This window comes from Phyllostomus hastatus, unplaced genomic scaffold, assembly GCF_019186645.2.
Source record: "Phyllostomus hastatus isolate PE091 unplaced genomic scaffold, TTU_PhHast_1.1 phas_contig_283, whole genome shotgun sequence".
Lineage (NCBI taxonomy): Eukaryota > Metazoa > Chordata > Mammalia > Chiroptera > Phyllostomidae > Phyllostomus > Phyllostomus hastatus.
The window spans coordinates 9,048,810-9,068,174 of NW_025333833.1; the positions used below are offsets into that span (position 1 = coordinate 9,048,810).

General features: G+C 48.4%; 1 protein-coding gene across 1 annotated transcript; it reads right to left on the reverse strand.

Moving 5' to 3' along the window:
• Positions 1–1,801: 1,801 nt before the first annotated feature.
• NPHS2 (NPHS2 stomatin family member, podocin) lies at positions 1,802–16,419 on the reverse strand. The gene is made up of 8 exons (XM_045838631.1): positions 16,054–16,419; positions 14,241–14,344; positions 12,074–12,146; positions 11,728–11,810; positions 8,762–8,965; positions 6,454–6,509; positions 5,075–5,153; positions 1,802–3,873 (listed from the first exon to the last, which is right to left on the reverse strand). The coding sequence occupies exons 1-8, from the start codon at positions 16,358–16,360 to the stop codon at positions 3,595–3,597; spliced, it is 1,185 nt and encodes a 394-aa protein (XP_045694587.1). The 5' UTR covers positions 16,361–16,419; the 3' UTR covers positions 1,802–3,594.
• Between the last annotated feature and the right edge of the window lie 2,946 nt (positions 16,420–19,365).

Sequence of the window (19,365 nt, forward strand, 5' to 3'; positions counted from 1 at the left end):
CACCTGGGTGCCCTGCATTTTGCATTTTACTTTAAAAGACTGCAGGGACTTCTGCTTCTGCCCATTCCTGGAATTGCAAGCATGCTTCCCAACAGCACGTGTCTTCCCACAGGAAGCAGAAGAGCAAATATACTGACATAAAAGCCAAAATTCTAGAGGACGTCAGAACCCTCACAGTCCCACTGGATTCTGTTGAGGAGCGTTGTAGGGACCAGGAGCAGTCTAATGAGGAGGATCCGTCCGGACATATCCGCCCCCCCCCCCACCAGGGATGTGGCGTGCAGAGGCGCCGGCAGAAGGGCCTGCGGGGCCTCCTGGATATCGGGGCGTCGAAGCAGCAGAGCTGCGGCACCATCACCTCACGATCGGTAACCAGCTGGGATGCAGCACCCGGGTCTCAGGAAAGGACTTCTGCTCCTGGGGCCTCGCAGACAGCACTGTCTGCTCACCTGATCAGTCTCTGAAGGAATGCTCTGACCAGTCGCTGCACCCTTCCACCCCACCCAGAATACAGTTTCGTAGCAGCTCATCCCATTATTTCTCTCCCATCCAGCCCTCCCATCCCAACAACTGGTTAACACCCAAAGACACCACAGACCACCTAGTAGACCCAGATGGCGCCCTGTGGCAAGCTAATGAGAAATCTAAATGTCCACTGGGGGCATCAGAGCAGACTGACCAGCGGGCGGTGCTGCAGGCACGCCCCAGGTGCACAGGCAAGACTTGCCTTTGACTAAAACATGCCACGAGGAATTATTAAAGGACCACAAAAGCCACTTTACACTGTTACATTATGACCCTGGCATTTGCTTCTCTCATTGTCTTGTTCTCAGGTCTGGTTATACCCGAACCAGCAGGACCTTATGTCCTTTTTCATTAGCCATTCCCTATCTGCCAACCTGTGCTCAAGAACCATCCGTAGGGGGCGAAAAGTGACCAGCAACTCCTGATGCCATCTTAGCTTCAGTAAACAGCACACTGGGATGGGGATGGGCCAACACAGCGGTCGTGGACAATTCCTCCCACTTCAGGGTCTAATTGTCACTGGCCACTTAAACAGGCTGGGCCGTCTGTGACAGAGCCCTGGTGGGTGCACAGCAGCGAACTGCAAACCCTGATGGAGCAGACATTCTGGGAGATCACCCAGCTCCGCCCCCACCTCTCACTGGGTCTGCCTCCTCAGCGCTCGCTTTCCTCTCCCTGGCGCCCCACTCCTGGCCCAGGCAGGTTTCACCGCCGCCTTTGGCCTACTTGGACTTGACCGCCTTTCGGATCCCACTCCCTGTATTCCGGCCCTCGAGCACGGTCCGGGGCTCCGCCTGCTCCTCTGGCTTCAGCATCTCCCCTTGGGAGCAGGGTCTGGGGAGGCTTTCTCTCAGCAACATACAGAAATATTTTTCAGAACTGGATGAAACAGTCCTTTAAACCAAAATGGAAAGTTATCTCAATATATAGTAAGCTTATAAGCAGATTTTTGTATCGATACTTGAATCCTTGGTTGAGTGACTATGTAGGATTTGAAATCATCTGGTCGTCCTGCATGACCCCGGGAAGACTCGAGGCTCGGCTGAAGCCAAAGGGCATAGCAGGGCCGGGCGACAGATGGAGGCGAGAGGGTGACCTAGAGACATACGACAGAGATGGCCCTGTGGCCGGCATCATGATGGACTCCTACATTCGACTGCTAGAGAGTTTTGTTGTTTTTCAGAGAACAGAAGGGATGGCAGAGGGGAGGAGCATTGAAGCGATTGGGAGATAACAGGATAGGCAAAGCGCCCTTGGTCTGGGCCTTGCTTCTGCCATTTATTTATTTATTTATTTATTTATTTATTTATCTGGGGTGACATTGGTTCAGAAAACCATACAGGTTTCAAGTGTACAACTCAATAAAAAACATCATTTGCACACTACAGCATGCGCCCACCATCCCAAGCAAAACCTCTTTCCATCCCACTTCCCCCTCCTCCACCTCGCCCTCTCCCTCTGGCAACCACCACACCGCTGTCTGTCTGCGTGTGGGGGTTCTGTGTGTACGGGTACGTTTTTTGGCTAATCCCTTCCCCTTCTTTCATCCGGTGCCCCGGCCCCACCCTTCCCCTCTGACAGCGGTCAGTCTGTTCCGTATATCCATGCTTCTGTTTCTGTTTTCTTCATCAGTTTATTTTGTCATTAGAGTCTAAGTCAGATCATATGGTATTTGTCTTGCTCTGACTGGCTTGTTTCATTTAGCCTCAACAGCCTGTCTTCACCACACAAGAATGCTACAAAACTTTCTAGGGCCATTGTTAGGAGCTCAGAATACATTTCTCTCTGAAATGATGTTCAGCAGGGTTTTATGAGATAACATTTATAAACAACACTCGTTTACAGGTGTTTTTACGCAGAATATTTAATGTTCCCACGACGGATAGCAGATGAACATCTCCAGTGACAGCGTCGGACCGCAGGAAGGGTCAGGAGGGGCTTTGAAGGAGAGAGGTTACCACCCAGTGAGCACCGGGGGTGCCTACCGCCACTTCTCTGTTACAGCCACATCGAAATTCCCACTGTACTGACACAATGACTTTTAGTCATATGTTTGTAACATTGGTAATGTTTTATAATGTCATTGATTTCTTTAAAGTTCATAAAGGATTTGCTATATATCTCAGTATGCTTATTTACTTGGCTAATTTTTTTCTGTTGATATATATTCCTATTTGCATAAGGCAAGTTAATGGAAAATGAGAGCAATTATATTACCGAAATATATTCGTGTCAGGGAGTATCTATGTTATATAAGACAAGAATAGTTCAGGGTATGTATAGATCACATGGTGTTATTACTGTTTGAAAAATAAGGCAGCTGGTCAATTCTATACTGAAAATACGTCAGCCCCGTATTTATAGTGCTGCTTCCTCAGATTTTATGCAACACCTATCAGATCAATGGTTTTGTCCCTTTATTTCTCTATTTACAAAGGAGTCTCCATAAAACAAATCCCTGTTAAATTCTTTCTTTATATGCAGCCCAAGTACATCTCTCTTACTTCTTCCTTACACTCAGGAACATCCAAGTGTCGCTATGGTGCAGGTCTCAGGATTAGGCGCGAGGCTATGGGATGGATGTCCGAGGCTGAGTGTGGTCGGGGAAATGCCTAAGGTGTACCTCTGGGTTCGCAGTAAAGAGGGAGGGAAGCCTGCATCCCGAGCACAGGGCTGCACATTCCAGTGTGACGGCACAATGACAGGGGCCTGCGGAAGGGGCCTGGGAGCAGCAAAGACCTCACCGAAGGGCCGGAGGGCGTACAGCACCAAGGACCTTTGAACCGCATCTTCAGAAGTCTGCCTCTAGCCATATGTAGACTCAAAATCCTTTCCAAAGTAGCAGGCTGGCCAAAGCTCTTTCCCATAACTACTCTGGATGGTCCACTTAAACTTGATACATGGCTTCTCCGACACTATGTGATGTCACAGTCTTCTCGTGCACGGTGACATCATACATTCCAAGGACGTTCTACCTGGAGACCGAAGGAAGGGCGGGAAGTGAGGACACCCGGGGACGTGGCTGTTGCGTGGCAGGCCCCTGCACATTCTCATTATCCTTCGAGCCTCCTATAACATGGGGGAGTCTTTCTTTTTAGGATTCAGTGGTTCAACTGGTCTGGAAGCACTCGGGAAGGGGATGCTTCCTTGAGTTCTGCTGCTGGGAGAAGACAGGACATTCAGCATGTCAAACGGCAGCGGTAACACCACGGTGGAGGGCTTCTCCGAGGACAGGGACTGAAGGGTGTGGAGGTATCGGAGCTGCACGGCAGCGGGCGTGCCTGACAGAATCTCAGCCGCCATCCGCAGGGACTCGGAGGCAGCCTTCTCCCCTTCCGCAGCGATCATCTAGGGAACAGGCGTGGGGAGAAGCGGTGTGAGTTTTCTCCTTCGTCCTTGGAGCGCTTCAAGCACTACTCAGCCAGCACTGAGCATCTATTACATGGCCGGTGCTGTGAAGCATAGAACAGACGGTCTTCGTTTCTAAGGGTCTTGCTCTAGGGGACACAGACTGCACTATTGATTGTAAATTAGGACAGAATCTGTTAAGGACCCTGGCAAGTAGAGAGAAGTGTTTGGGGAGCTATTAATTATGACTGGTGGGCCCCAAAAGATTAGCAGGGTTTAGCCACACTGAGAGAAGGTTGGCCTGTGTCCCAGGCAAAAACACGGAGTCCTGAAGGGTGACTCCCAACTGAAGCAAAATGAATGCTTTTCACTTTGAAGTCTGAAATGTCAGCATTTCAGCAGAAGAAGCACCAATGTCACCACCTAAATCCCACCTTAAAGTGGGCAAAGAGGACCAGACACAACCCTGCCGAGAGGACATCTTCCTTTCCTTGCTCTCCACTTCCCCCAGCTCTCAACTGTCTCTGTGGTTAGGGGTCTGCCCCCAACCTACTGTCTCTTCTTTAAAAGAAACCAGCCTCCCCTTCAGCCCTCATAGCCCTCTTCCCAGCACCCCTTCCCGCCCACACAAGTTGGGAGCTGCTGGCAGTCGCATCTTCCTCCTCGCTGGCACGTCTGAGTAGATGCTATGGCACAGCCTTCTCTCAACCCTGGTGCTGGGGGAACGGGCCCTGATCCTGGTTGTCCCCCCAGAGCTGGCACAAAGCTAGGGAGACAGGTCTGGGTGTCATTAACCCAGAGGTAACAGGGTGCTCATATTACCCAGGAAAGCTGCCAGTGTAAGAGAAGGATGGAGAGTGGTAAGAAGCCTTGAGGGAGAGAGAGCGAAGACAAGACTCGAGAGGGAGGAGAGGGTCGCCGTTACCAACGGCCTCAGATGGAGGGTGTGATGGAGAAAGAGATGCTGCATTACTCAGTTAGGAGCTACTAACCCCACTTTAAGACAGCGATTTTAACAGAGTTGGTTGCAGGTGGGGGGGCCACAAGGCAGATCCCTCCCAGAGCCTAGGTGAATGAGGGGAGGGGACGTTAGGATGTAAGGAAGCAAAGGGAAACCGCTCTGCGAGAGCAGGCCATTGGACTCTCCAGGGCTCCTCAAAGAACAGCCCAGAGGTGGAGGGCCTGCGGGGCGCTGGCTCACCCGCACTCTGGCCTGTCTCTGCGCTTCTGCTTCCACAGCCAGGGAGTGCTGCAGCCCGGCCGGCAGCCTCACGTCCTTACTGGGAAAGAGAGAACTCGGTTAGGTAGGTGTGCAGCACAGCTTTCAGCAGCCAGAGTTCCCATACAGTGTCACCACTTTCCCCGCTGTTGTTGTCACGATGCGCGGCAAATTCTGACCTAACAGAGCGCCGTCCCCAGATCGCTGGCTAGACAGTGGGCAGACTGTCTCCAGGGTCAGGGCCTCAAATGCAGATTTTCATGATCATCGATGCTGTGGTAGAGCTTGGTTTTCTTTCCATGTGAAACACATTTTGTGTTGATGGATTATGTTGATTTTCTTCCACTTAGTTTAATCTAAATCCCAGCTATTAAAATTGAACAATACAAAAAGCCTTGAAGAGCCACGCTATTAATGATAAGGGAAGTCATCTACATTTATATCAGAGAAGTGACCTTGAAAACAGTAGAACTGACTTAATAAGAACAATACTTAATGTATTGCATAAAAGATACAAAATTTTAATTTTTATCCTGAATGTAACTATGAAGATACATAGAGAGAAAACAGTCTGGCAGTTCCTCAGAAAGTTAGATACAGAATTACCGTATGACCCAGTGATTCTACTCATAGGTATCTACCCAAGAGAACTGAAAACATGTTCACATAGAAGCTCGCACATGAATGAATGTTCCTTGTAGCGTTACTCATCACAGCCCCAGAGTGGAAGCAATCCAGGTGCCCATCAGTCAATGAGCAGATTACAGAACGTGGTGCAGTCACACAATGCAATGTTCGACCATAAAAAGGGGTGGTGTCCTGATTCACGCTACCACATGGATGAACCTTGCAGACATAATGGCCATATATTGTGGAATTGCATTTATACGAAATGGCCAGAATAGGCAAGCCCAGAGAGAGAGTAGATTGGTGGTTAGCAGGGGCTGGGGGGTGAGGGGAAAATGAGGAGTTTCTGCTTAATGGATGTAGGCTTTTTTTTGGGGGGGGGGTGATAAAAATGTTCTAGAATTGGATGGTAGTGATGACTGCACCACTTTGTCAATATCCTAAAAACCACTGAATTGTACTTTAAAATGGTTTAAACAATCATAAAAGCTGAGTTTTATTTCAAAAACATTTTTTTTAATCCATAGAGAGAAAATGTGAAAGTAATTAGCCCAAATGTCACTGTGATTGTGAATGTTTATGAGATGATTGGCATTTTTTTTCTATTTTCCCCCAAAATATATGGTTATAGTCATACTCATGCAATGAAAATAAGTTATCAAATAAAAAATTTTAAATGAAACCAAAATATTTTGATTTATCACTTTGTTCTTCCCTGCTAATTTCCTACCCACATTTCTGTTCTCTCCACTTTGAGTCCCCAAATACAGGTCACGGAATCCAAGGCGACCTGTGAAGGGAAGAGTTGAGATGTCAGTGACAGCCTCCAGGGGGCGCTGTAAGTGTCCTTCAGGAGTGACGCAGAGGGAGTCCTGACTGCGGAAGAGGAGGTGAGGTGGGGGTGGAAGTGGAGAGCCCGTCGGTGGTGTACGTGGAAGATGGAGGAAGGGCCGTGAGCTGAGAAAGGCCAGGAAATGGAGTCTCCTTTCAGAACCTCCATTAGAAACCAGCCCTGCTGACTTTGACCTTGACTCTGGCCCAGTGAAACTGATTTTGGACTTCTGGCCTTCAAAGCTGTTAAAGATTAAATTGGCTTTGTTTTAAGCCACCAAGTTTGTGGTAATTTGTAATAAAGAGAATGGGAAGTAATACAGATGGTGTAGTTGTTAAGTCTGTTTTAAAATGCATTTATTAGGCCCTGGCCAGTGTGGCTCAGTTGGTTGGAACATTGTCCTGTAACCCAAAAGGTTGCATGGTTCGATCCCCAGTGGGGGCATATGTGGGTTTGCTCCCTGGTCGGGGTGCATATGGGAGGCAACCAGTTGATATTTCTCTCACATTAGTGTTTCTCTTGTCCTCTCTCTCTCTCAAAAAGCAATGAAAAAATGTCCTCAGGTGAGGCTAAAAACAAAATAAAATAATATGCATTTATTAGAGAACCAGAGTCTGTAGCCTCGCTCCCAAATGGCTTTCAATAACAGGTGCTGGCACGTCCTTCCCGTTGGTGACTTCCACCCCCTCTCATCCCAGTCCCAGGAGGCAGGAGAAAGTGAACTGTGGGTTCTGGAAAAAGTGTCAAGGCATGGAGCTCCACATGTGTGTTCGCATTCTTTTCCTTTTTAATTATATCTTGTTGGGAACTATCTTGTTGGGAACCGCCCTGCCTGGTTTCAGAAGCTGCAACCCCCGCCAAGGCTAAGCTGAGGGAGGGACCTTGAACCGTAAGCCACCAAGGAGACAAAAGCTTATCTCCCTGGTAGGAGTGCCACCTCTGCCCCTTTTACTTTATTCATAACTGGCCCCCAATGCTTGGTCGGTTAGCCAATGATGGGTAAGATTCCCTAAGGGAGGGAACAATCTAAGACAGACACGATCACGTGGGAGGCCCCCAAGGAAGGACTTTGGGGGCTACAGCAAAAGGGGGTGATGGACCCTCGCCCCTTGGCTTTGACAAAGCCTGAGTCCTGATTCTGTCTGGGAGAAGTCTCCTTCCTAATCTCTTGGCTGCCTTACTTCCCTTGCTCCACCTAAGCCTGAAACAATGACAGGGGGTGGTGCAGCCCTGTGCTGGAAAGGGTGGGTTACCTGGGAAATCAGGCCTAAGAAAGAATATGTCAAATCCTGTGAAACCTGCTTTGTTTAGAATGTTCTCAATGAAATGATAAGGGTCCAAGCAAGAAGTAAGTTTGTTCTTCAAAGTTTTATACCTTTTTAGCTATCTGACCCTGACTCAGAATAGGCCCTCAGAGTTCTTTGTTATCTATTGTTTGATCCTTACTGCCTGACAATGAGTAATGAGCTTTACCTGAATTCTTGTGTAAATGAACCCAGTAAAAGCCCATTGAGGAACAGGGTCCTGGCCCTTCTCCTTTGAGAGAGTGGCCACCTTTCCTCCCCAAGCAGATCATGTCTTGGTAGACTTATTCTCATCCCTGGTTGGGGGGGGGGGGCTGTGGGCGGAGCCCCCCCCAACAGCATCTGATGATTTCTTAGTGGTTGGATAACTAATAAGCTTAGTGCATTGAGGATCCTGAGAAGACTGACTCATTTGGGAGGTTGGTGAGAGGAAAGAATATTGAAAAAAGAGCCACAGAGGAGGTGGCACCTTAAAAGAACAAATAGGATTTGCCTGTGGGGAAAAGGGAAGTGTTCCCTGCAGAGGAAACAGCCCAAGAGAAGGCACGGCAGCTGGAGAAATGCTAAGTAGACTGCGGTATTAGATACACTGGGGGAAGGACTGCAAGAGGCGAGGCTGAGACAGCAGGACCATTTCTTGTGGATCAAAAAACATCATCAGGCTGCTGTGTGGCAGCCCCATGTCAGGTACTGAGGACAAAGAAGTGAGTGAAATATGACCCCTGTCATTATGGAGTTCATAGCCTGGGGAGACAAATGGATAAATACACAAAGTATAATTCAATGTAACAAGGCAAGCTAGAATGTCAAGAGTCTGGCACATGGAAGATTCAACAAATGACGAGTGAAAAAAAAAAAAGATAAAGAGGGATTTCAACATGTTCAACGTGAAATTTATCGAAGTACCTTTACATCTTGGGCGAGGCTCTTCCTCTCTAGAAGGATCTCAGCCAGGGACCGGTGCGCCAGCAGACGTTTCATGGTGGTCTGCACGAGGAACTGGACCGCCTTGGACACCTGAGCGAGACTGCTCAGCAGGAGAGAGGCGTTTTCTATCCGGTAGTAGCAGATGGCGTCTATCTCCATTATGAACATGTCTTTGGTCACAACCTAGGCAGAGAAGAGAAAGTGCGAAGCCTGATGCTTTGGCTCCTTCCCCGTGCAGGGTTAGAGGGACTAAATGTGTTCAAGTGGATTCTCGGAGTAAGATTATAGCAAGAAAAAAAAATCAATGCTCAGTCTATCTTTTATTCAAAATAGATGTTTTTGAAGATTATGGAGTTTTTTTATTAACTACACTAAAGAACTCACGATTTAAAGGAATCCTGTTGTAAACCCTTTTGTGAAAAAAAAATCAGAAAGAATTTGCGTATGTGAAAAAATCAGCCCTGGCTGGTGTAGCTCAGTGGATTAAGTGCGGGCTGTGAACCAAAGTGTTGCAGGTTCGATTCCCAGTCAGGGTACATGCCTGGGTTGCAGGCCATGACCCCCAGCAACCACATTTTGATGTTTTTCTCTCTCTCTCTCTTTCTCCCTCCCTTCCCTCTCTAAAAATAAATAAATAAAATCTTTTAAAAAAAATCAGTTGTTTATCAGGCCTTTTTACATTGATGCCAAAAAAAAAGTGCTAGAAGAGAAGCATGGTACACAAGCCCTCGGGTGTTCCGCTAGCTGGGCACACGCTAGAGGGCAGGTTGGTGCTGCCCCAAAGCAGAGATGGAGGCATCTTCTCAGCATTTCCTGTGTACACACTATCGCAGGATGTACTATGAGGGCTTAGCTGCAAGGATGTTATTCATAGTATTGCCCACTGTAATAAAAGACTGGAAACAACTTGATATCAACAACAGGGAATTGTGAATTGTGGTACGTACATTCATACAACAGAAGGCTACGTGTCCTTTTAAAATGAAAGGGTAAAAACGTAGCTAATGTATGAAAAGATGATCCCAAAAATTGTGGGGTGAATAAAGTTATGCTACCAAATAGAATGTGTGGTTTGATATGTGCTCCTGTCTGTAAACATAACCCCACACCTAGGTAAGTCCGAAAGGATACACTCCAAGATATCGACATCTATCTGTAGGTGATAGGATTATGAGTACATTTCATGTCTTCCTTTTTTACATTTCATTATCTAAAACAAGCCTTTAAAATATATATAATTTCTATTTATAGTTCTAGTTCACAAAAGAAAGTATGAGAAAGAACTTCAAACTGAAAGTGGGGGATTTCAGAATTTAGAAAAAGCTTATACATTTAAATTACTAATAGAAAAATCTAGGTGTGATCGCTTCTTTTAATTTTTCTTATTGTGAAACACACATAGCCTCCAATCTGCCATCTTACCCATTTTAAGTGCACAGCCAGTAGTGCCGAGCACTCTCATGTTGTCGTGCAACCACTCTCCAGAACGCTTTTCATCTTGCAAAACTAAAACGCATGAAGCAGCATCTCTGCATGCCCTCTGCCCTGCCCCATCCCCCATAACCACCCCTCTGCTCTCGGTCTGTACGGATTTGACTACTCTAGGTCGTGTAAGTGAAATCATTCCGTACTTGTCCTTTCATGACTGGGTCACTTCACTTAGTTTAATGTTCTCGAGGTTCACCCATGACACAGCATGTGTCTGAATTTCCCTCCTTTTCGAGGCCGAATAATATTCCATGGTAAGTATGTACCACATTTTGTTTATCTAGTCAGCCACTGATGGACACTTGGGTTGCTTTCGCCTTTTGGCTATTGTGCATAACGTTGCTACGAACATAGGTACATGAATACGTCTTCAAAATTTTGCTCTCAGTTCCTTGGGTTGTATAGCCGGAAGTGGAACTGCTGGACCACATGGTAATCCTATTTTTAACTTTCTGAGAAATTATTGTAATGTTTTCTATAGTGGCTGCCCCATTTTACATGCCCACTGCCAGTGTACAAGGGTTCCAAATCCCTGTTACTTTCTGGCTGGATTTTTTTTTCCCTCTTTGGTAGCCACCCTAGTGGGTGTGAGGTGGTGTCTCACTGTGGTTTAGATGTGCATTCCTCTAATGATTAGTGACGTGGAACATCTGTTCATGTGTTTGCTAACCATTTGTATATTTTCTCTGGAGAAGTGTTATTTAAGTCTGTATTGGCCAGGTCTCTCCAGAGAAACAGAGTGAGTCGTGTGTGTGTGTGTGTGTGTGTGTGTGTGTGTGTGTGTGTAGAAACAGAGAGGAAGAGATTTTAAGGAATTGGCTCATACAATCGTAGAGGCTGACAAGTCCAAAATCTCCAGGGTCGGTCAACAGCAGACCCGAGGAAGAGTGGGCGCTGTGCTGGAGTCCGAGACCAGCCTGTGGGCAGAATCCCTCCTCCTCAAGGGGAGCTAATCTTTCTTTTAAGGCCTTCAGCCGCCCGGGCGAGGCCCAGCCATAGGATGGAGTGTAATGTGCTTTGCTCGAAGTCTACTGATTTAAATATTAATCTTGTGTAAAAAATACTTTCAGAGCAACATCCAGATGTTTCTGAGCAAATATCTGGGTATCAGAGCTTAGCCAAGTTGATATGTTACAATTAATCATCACAAGCCCATTTTCCCGTGTATATTTATTTATTTTGCTTTCTTGTTGAGTTGTAAGATTTCTTTCTATGGTCTGGATATGGGCCCTTTATCAGACATGTTATTTGAAAATACTTTCTTCCATTCCATAGGTTGTCTGTTCATTTTGTTATGGTGTTTGCTGTACAGGAGTTTTTAATTTTGATGGAGTCTAATCTCTAGTTCCCTTTTCTATTTTCTATCTTCAATTATCATTTTTCCCTGGATTGAAACTGGTAGCATTGACAGCTCAGCCATGTAAAGCGTAGAAAGAAAAATCCATCATTCAGCTCACCTCGTGAAAGGGTATCTCCAAGGTCTGGAGACGAAGGTCAACCTTGTGGTAGGTATCCAGGCAGGGCAGGAAGAAGAAAAGGCCTAGAAGCAAGCAGGGGAGGAGAAAGTGACAGGTGAATGCCTACATGCTCCTCCAGCCAACCTGGCCCTGGCATTCAGCTCTCTGCACCCACCCATCCTCTCCCTGGGTCATCGTGACCTGGTAGGATTTCTTTTAACCCGTGTTACAAACAACAGATCAGAAAACGGAGACACCATGAATCAAGTCACTTCATGTAATCGGAGGTCTGAGTTACAAATGTGCATGGATTGAAGAAATGGGCACGCCTGCAGGGGGTTCTTACCAGGGCCTTTGGCTCTTCCAGGAAGCAGATGTCCTAGTCGGAGTACAATTACTCTCTCATATTCCTGCACAATCTAAAGATAAATTCTGAATCAACCTGAGAAAGACAAAGTCTTCAGAAGGCATTTGTGCTAGAGTAATCCCAGGTATCAGGAACCTTTTGTTTTGATAACCAAGAAAAAAATACTCCGGTTTTTCAATATCTACACTTAGTAAGTGTAGAATTTCAGAAACCAATGAAAAAGCATATTGGCCGTGTTAACCTTTGAGCCCATGAACAGAATATTGATTAAAGAGTCATGATTATCTAAAAAAAACAATGCTTCCACGAATGCCCGGCATTCCCTAAATCAGAGAAATCGCAGCATGCTCACCACCGCATGCTCAGTCTTGTACTTCCTGTGACTGCTGCATTATTAGCTTCCTATGTATCAGTTATCAGCTATTTAGCAGAAAGAGGGGTACATTTTAATACCACTTCTTATATTTTGTTTCAAACTATGAGAAACATCTCAAAATAATACCTTAATTTTCTACCTTAGCACACTAGAAATGGAAGAACAAACTCAACCTAAAGCAAGCAGAAAGAAGGGGATAAAAATTGAAGCGAAAATAAATGCAGTAGAAAAATAGAAAACCAATAGACGAAATCTGAAGAACCAAAAGCCTGTTCTTTGGAAAAATCAACAAAATTGACAAATATTTTGCTAGTCTGACTGCCCCCCCCAAAATAAAAACAAACAAAACAAGCAAAAAAACAGAGAAGATCAAATTACTAAAACCCAGAATCGAATCAAAAGGAGTGATTTCAGGGACATCACTACTGTCCTTACAGAAATAAAATATTAGAAGAGAAAGTACTATGAACTATAGGCCAACAAATTAGATAATGTAGATGAAATGGCCCAAATCCTATAGATACACCAATTACCAAAACTGACTCAAGAAGAAAAAGAAAAACTGAAAGAACTGAAAGTAAAAGATTAAATTAGTGGTTTGAAACTTTCCCACTGAGGAAAATCCAGGATTAGATGACTTCACTGGTGAATTCGGCAAAACACTGAAAGAAAAAGTAGTACCAGCTAGTCACAAATTCTGCCCCCAAAAATAGAAGAGGAAGAATCTTCCCAAGTCATTCTGCGAGGCCAGTATTACCCTGATACCATAACAAACCGTATTAAAGAATGATACACCATAACCGGGTGGGACTTACCTTAGGAACACAGTTGGTTTAACATGCACTCCAATGTAAGACACAATATCAGTAGAATAAAGGGGAAATGCCACGTGATCAGCTCAATAGATGCAGAAAAGGCATTTGACAACATGCAATGTCCTTTTATGACAAAGGCTACGAGGAAGAGGAGGAGGAGAAGGAGGAGGAGAAGGAGGGAACAGCAGTCAGCATTGGCCGCAGCAGCATCCATAGTGTCTTAGTCAAGGACGCGCTCCTGCAAGGCAGCTCCGGACAATGACTAAGAATGGCAGGGCACCAGGGCCTGGCCATTTCCGCCCACTGCGGGACTGCTCTGGGAAGCAGGCTTTGCCCTGGAGTTCCGCTTCAGACTGGCCAAGACTGTCTCAGAGTCACCCCTTCCTTCCTGTTCTCATAGCACCAGGGTCAGACCTGCATCATCGGCAGAGGGCTCTCCCTGCCTGCTCTTGTTCTCCGCCCCACCCTTAATATTTCACAGACAATGCCGCCCAGTAAAGCCCTTGCACTTCTAATTCTGTGTCGGCATGTGCTTCCCAAACTGACACAGGTCTGCATTTACTTCAGAGACAGGCAAGTGTAACCACCTGTGGGCCAGAGATCATTGTCATTCGTGGTCCATGGAAGCTGCCTGAGAAGTGGACATTGTGATCTCTTCTGGGCGGGTCTGCCATGTAATATTATATCGATCCACGTGGTAGCTGCTACTACAACGGACGTGGAAGCAGAGTGATACAAGAGCACCAGCAAGGGAATGACAGTCTCGGGGAGGCGGGGGAGGCTTCCCAGCTACAGCCGAGCAAAGTCTGAGAGGAGTGAGCGCTCTCCTGGAAGGTGAGCGGGGACGGCATTCCACGCAGAGCAGACAGCCCGTACGGACACACAGGAGTGAGAGTGGACATGCAGTGGCTCCTGCGAGGCTCCAGGAGACTACTGGGTCCTCGTGGGATCTCACCTTTATGCAGAACCAGATGGAAAAAGGGAAGGTCACGACGATGAAGAGCAGGGATGTGAGGACAAGAAGCCACTCACAGGCCCCTAAACCAGAAGACTTGGTACCTTAGAAAAAGAAGAAGAAGAAGAAGATTGAAAGTTCACCATCTTCACTGACTGGCAACTGTTGGTCCAGTCCTTGGTATCAGGATCAAAGCATTTGTAGACTTCGGTGGGAATAGCAGAGTGAGCTGGACCTGGGGGCGGTCAGCTCACAGGGCCAGGGCACCGTCTGCGTGGAGGGCTGGGTGGGCCTGTGGCAGGTGAAGTAGCCCAGCTGGCGCAGCGCGGTGCTAAGTGAGGCAGAGGAGTGGACCTTGTGCCTCTCGCTCCCCTCCACATGGAGCCATAGGAACCTCCCGGGCTAGGGCTCAGCAAGGCCGCCTCATCCTCAGTGAGACCTTCTCAACCACTGCTCAGGGTCCTGGGCTCCAGCCACTTGATGGCTGGAGAGACCGAGTGAAGCCCACACAGGTGGCAGTGCTGGGACCATGGCCAGATACCAGGGGGCAGCCCCGTGCAAGGACGGGCTTTTCCACCGGACTGACTGTCTCACTCTAGAAGTCTGGTCCTCCACTTCCCAGCTGTAGGTCTTGGGCAAGTTACTTAATTTCTCAGCATTTTTCCTCATCTGTGACAAGGGAATGATAATACTCAATGAAACACCTGGGCTTCCTTCCTTCCCTCCCCGTCCACTGTGGTCTGAGCACATACAAGACCTCTAACCTCAGCACTGCTGGGGCACTGAACCCAAGGACCATTTAATGACTGGGAGTTTCTGACTGACGGAAGGCCATCCGTTGGGCAAAACGGCATTAACATGGTCCCTACAACATGGCCCTGACTGCACGGATCCCCCTCAAATCATCCCTCTCAATGCCCCGGCACGCACTGCATCCCTGGTAACCAGGACGCATTACAACTCCAAAGCCAGCAGAAAACGATACAACACACCTACCCCATTACTCAGTTCCCTTTAAGCTTCATCCTATGCTTAAGGCATGAGAAATGTTTTTCCTTTCATCCATTATAAAGAGGACTGGAAGCAGAAACATTTGTTCCTAAGGGTTGCTTCACCTGCGGAAGCCAAAGACACCTTTCCAGGTGATCCCAGCCAGCCGGGGTCCTGGTTTAGCTGAGTGTGTTCCTTGCTCCAGGCTTCGTGCACGGCGCTTCACATGCCTTGCCTCCCGGCAGCCTCACAACTACCTACCTACCCTGTGAGCCAGGCCTGGTGCGATGCCGAAGAATGAGCGCCGGGCTGGCCGGCCGCTGAGCTGAGATTTAAACCCAGGTCTGGCTCTTCTCCACTTGCCTCTGCTGCCTCTGCTTTTAGAAAAACGATCACCCCAAGGAAACCTTGACGTGCTTTGAGGAAGGACTGAGGGGTGGGACGAGGAGGGAAGAATGAGCTGCCTAGGTGCCCAGAGCCCCCGGCTCGTGCACGACTTTACTGAAAGGAGGCGCCCGTATCCGCTCGCACGGCCACAGAAACCAGCGGCTGTGGCTCCTTGGCCGTGTGGACCGGTCCCCAGCCTGGACCACACGCTCCCTCCCACCGCCCATCCTTGGCTGGCCCTCGAGACCAACAGTGGTGAGTTGAAGTTATCTGCCTTTCTCGGATGCATTTGGAAGCTACCGCTGAGGAGGGGGTCTAGCAGGCTCCAGCCTCTGCGGCTCTGGGCGCGGAGGCTCGTTCCACTTTCTCTGACGTCCCTTGGGTACCACTGGGACAGGCCGTCCTCCCTCCCGGGTCCCCGGCCGGCCCGCTGTACCTTCCTCGGGCCGCTCGCTCTCCAGCAGCGCCACCACCTCGGTGCCCTCCTCGCAGGAGCCGCGGACCTCATCCACGTCCACCACGGTGGCTGCCGGCGGCGCGCGGGGCTCCGCGGGCCTCCCTGCGCGCCCGGGGTCCCGCGGCTCGCGCCCCGCATCCCGGCGCCCGCGGCCTCCGCCGCCCCGCTCGGCCTTCGCCCTCTTGTTCTCCTTGTGGGGGGACCTGCCGCCGCCTCTCCCGTGGGCCTCTCTGGAGGAGCTCCGAGCCCTCCCCTCCGACCTCTCCGTCCTCTCCGTCCTCTCCATCCCCAGAGCGGCAGGGCCCCGGAGCGCGGTCCCTGCAGAGTGGCCCGCGGGCGCGTCTCTGGGGCACAGTAATGAACCTGGGCGGGGGCGGGGCCGGGACCCCGGGCGCGTCGCCGCGGGGGGGCTTTTCTCCGAGTGACGAGGGACAGCTGCTTCTCAGACGAGTTGTAGACTGGGTGTGACTTCCAACAGTGAGGCGGCGGCGTGGAAGCCGCGTCCCAGGTCAATGTGTTTGACGACGTGAACGTGTCCCCTGTGGGAGATGCCCTCGAGGTGCGGCGCGGGCGGCTGTGATGGCCCTGGGCTCCGCGGGCGGCCCTCCGGGGCTGCCCGAGAGCGCGAGGGAACACTGCACGCCCCGTATCAGGGTACCTTCAGGGTAAAATTGGACCCTTTCCCCCAAGCCCGCCCTTCCTCCCGCCTCCCCCTAATCTGTTTCGTACCCCGGCCCCACGCGTCCTGAGACTGCTTTAACCACTGCTTTAACCCGTGACGGTGCTGGCGGGGCTGTGGGAGGATTTAGGCTTTCAAACCGGGCAAGGAAAACTCTTTTAGACCTCTGCCCTCTCTGGCATTTATTATGCCTGTATTTCCATTAGTTTATTATTTTTACTAGTGCTTGAGGCTGTTCATGTGACACTCCTTTTCTAACTTTATTTTTTAATGTATTTTATTGATTATGCTATCACAGTTGTCCCATTTCCCCCCTTCGAAGATAAAAAACATGTACAGTAAAATGACAGCAAACTCACCATTATTACCAACCACACCTAAAACAAAAACAAAAGCAAACTAAGCGAACAACCAGAACAGGAACAGAACCACAGAATTGGAGATCACGTGGAGGGTTAGCAACAGGGGAGTGGGAGGGGGAGAGAGGGGGAAAAGGTACAGAGAATAAGTAGCATAGAGGGTAGGTAGAAAATAGACAGGGGGAGGGCAAGAATAGTATGGGAAATTTAGAAGCTAAAGAACTTATAAGTATGACACATGGACATGAACTTTATTTTTATTGTCGACACAGTTACAGATGTCCCCAGTGCCCCCTTTTGCCCCCTCCACTTGCACCAGGGGTGAGTGGCCGGCACCCCGCCACTCACCCCTTCCCCCTGGCCATCACCGCACTGTCATCTGTGTCCACGGGTCCTGCACGGGTTCTTTGGCTAATGCCCTCACCTTCTTTCATCCGGTCTCCCCTCCCCTGCTGAGCTTCTTGAAGAGGCAGAGAAGCGAAGGGATCCGATTTAACGTGTTTGTAGGGAAGGGACACTTTTGCCCTGGAGGAGGCCCTGCTCCCGGCTTCCCTGATGAGGCGGGGGTTTTGCTTGTCCACGGTTCACTGCGGAGGTTCCGTCCTGCAGCAAACCTGGGAGCTGCCCCACTCTCCGCCCAGGAACTCGACACAATGAATAGGTTTCTCTTTTACTCCCTGTTCCTGCTTCCTTTCTCACTGGATGTGAGCTTGGTCTTGGCAGCCCTGTGTTCTCAAGGTTTATGATTCTACTCAAATAGCTCAGATCACATGATAGTAGAAACAATATTCACTTATTTTTATTTGTTAATGTTTGAGTTCACACAGGGGTAGCTTCTGCCCCCTGCAAAACAAACAAACGAACAAACAAACAAACTTACTGAAGAATGAGGACCTGAAGTAACGCCGATGGAAAAACCATTCCGCTGCTTTCTTCCATATATTCCGAGTTAGGCCACTGGGAATCATTATCAAGTCCTCATTATAAAGTAATTAAAGATTAGTAATAAACCAATGTAAATAGATTTAGTTTTTACTCTCTAAGCCTGATCCCTGCACAGGTTACCTGAGGGAGGACAAGCGTTTCGTCTCCAGGGCCGGCCTCAATGGATAGTTCCTGCCTAGGGCGGAACTATGAGGAAAATTCCTAAGCTATGCTTAGCCATAGAGGGGAAGGTTTATTCAGTGTCCACTCAATACTCACCACTAAAGACAGCTAGTTTATCACGCTGTAAAGACTTCCCTGTCTGAAAGAGTGTGAAACTGTTGGTGGCACTTACTTTTTTCTCTGCCTTGGATTCTGTTACAAATCCATTTGAGCAAGAGTCCTGAAGGAAACTCTTACGCTACAATTTCACTTAGATTTGCACTCCAAGACCTGGCAGGATATCTGGAAGCTGGTGCTCTCAAAACTGTGTCCCGTCTCCCGATAAGATAGAGGGGTTTCTTGCAGAAGAAACACCGAGGAGGAAAGGCCCTCTTGGGTGTGGGCACCCACTTTGGGTGCTTGTCCCCAGTCACTTTTGCTGCAGGACAAGTGACAACATACATACTCACTTCTTCATTATTTTTATGTCCACATATAACAGCAATCAATACAAGCACCTGCTTACAACAAGGCCCTGTTGGGATTCCGAACGACAGTAATGATATCCCAGAAAGGTCATCACATTTCCTGGTGAAAAGGTCAACACAGCACCTCTGAAAAGGGGGGGGTGCGGAGTGCTGAGGCAGCTCCGCCAGCCTGCAGCTGGCTGGCCTCTTCCACTCGAATAATGATGTCGCTGTTTTCTTTCAGATGCCTTTCTAATTGATGTTGGTCATCCCTTTGTTGAAAACATTGTATGTGCACATTTTTGAACGCTTAGTACTTTACTCCTTGTTTGGACTTGTTAAGAGACTGACGTCTGTGGGAATGGGGTTACTAGAAGAAGGGGAGGAACCATGAAAGTTGTTGACTGCTGAGTTTGTTGCCAAGACGAAAGGTCATACAAGATTTCAAGGCTTTTAAAATTATTACACTTATTTCACTTAAGTGTTTTGAAATTTTATATCCGGCCCTGGTCAAGTAGCTCAGTTGGGTAGAGCATGGACCAGGTACTCCAAGGTCACGGTTTCATCCCCATGCAGGGCTCATATGAGAGGCAACTGATAAATGCATCGAGAAGTGGAACCACAAATTAATGTTTCTCTCCCCCCTTCCTCTCTGTCTCTCAAATCAATCACCCCCCCAATATATATAAAAGAAATTTTA

Excerpts from the sequence above, each read along its gene's own strand:
- NPHS2 (XM_045838631.1), bottom strand. The coding sequence starts at position 16,360 with ATGGAGAGGACGGAGAGGACGGAGAGGTCGGAGGGGAGGGCTCGGAGC. Across the intron at positions 14,345-16,053 it reads GAGCGAGCGGCCCGAGGAAG|GTACCAAGTCTTCTGGTTTA; the intron begins GTACAGCGGGCC and ends TCTTTTTCTAAG. Across the intron at positions 3,874-5,074 it reads AGAGACAGGCCAGAGTGCGG|ATGATCGCTGCGGAAGGGGA; the intron begins GTGAGCCAGCGC and ends CCTGTTCCCTAG.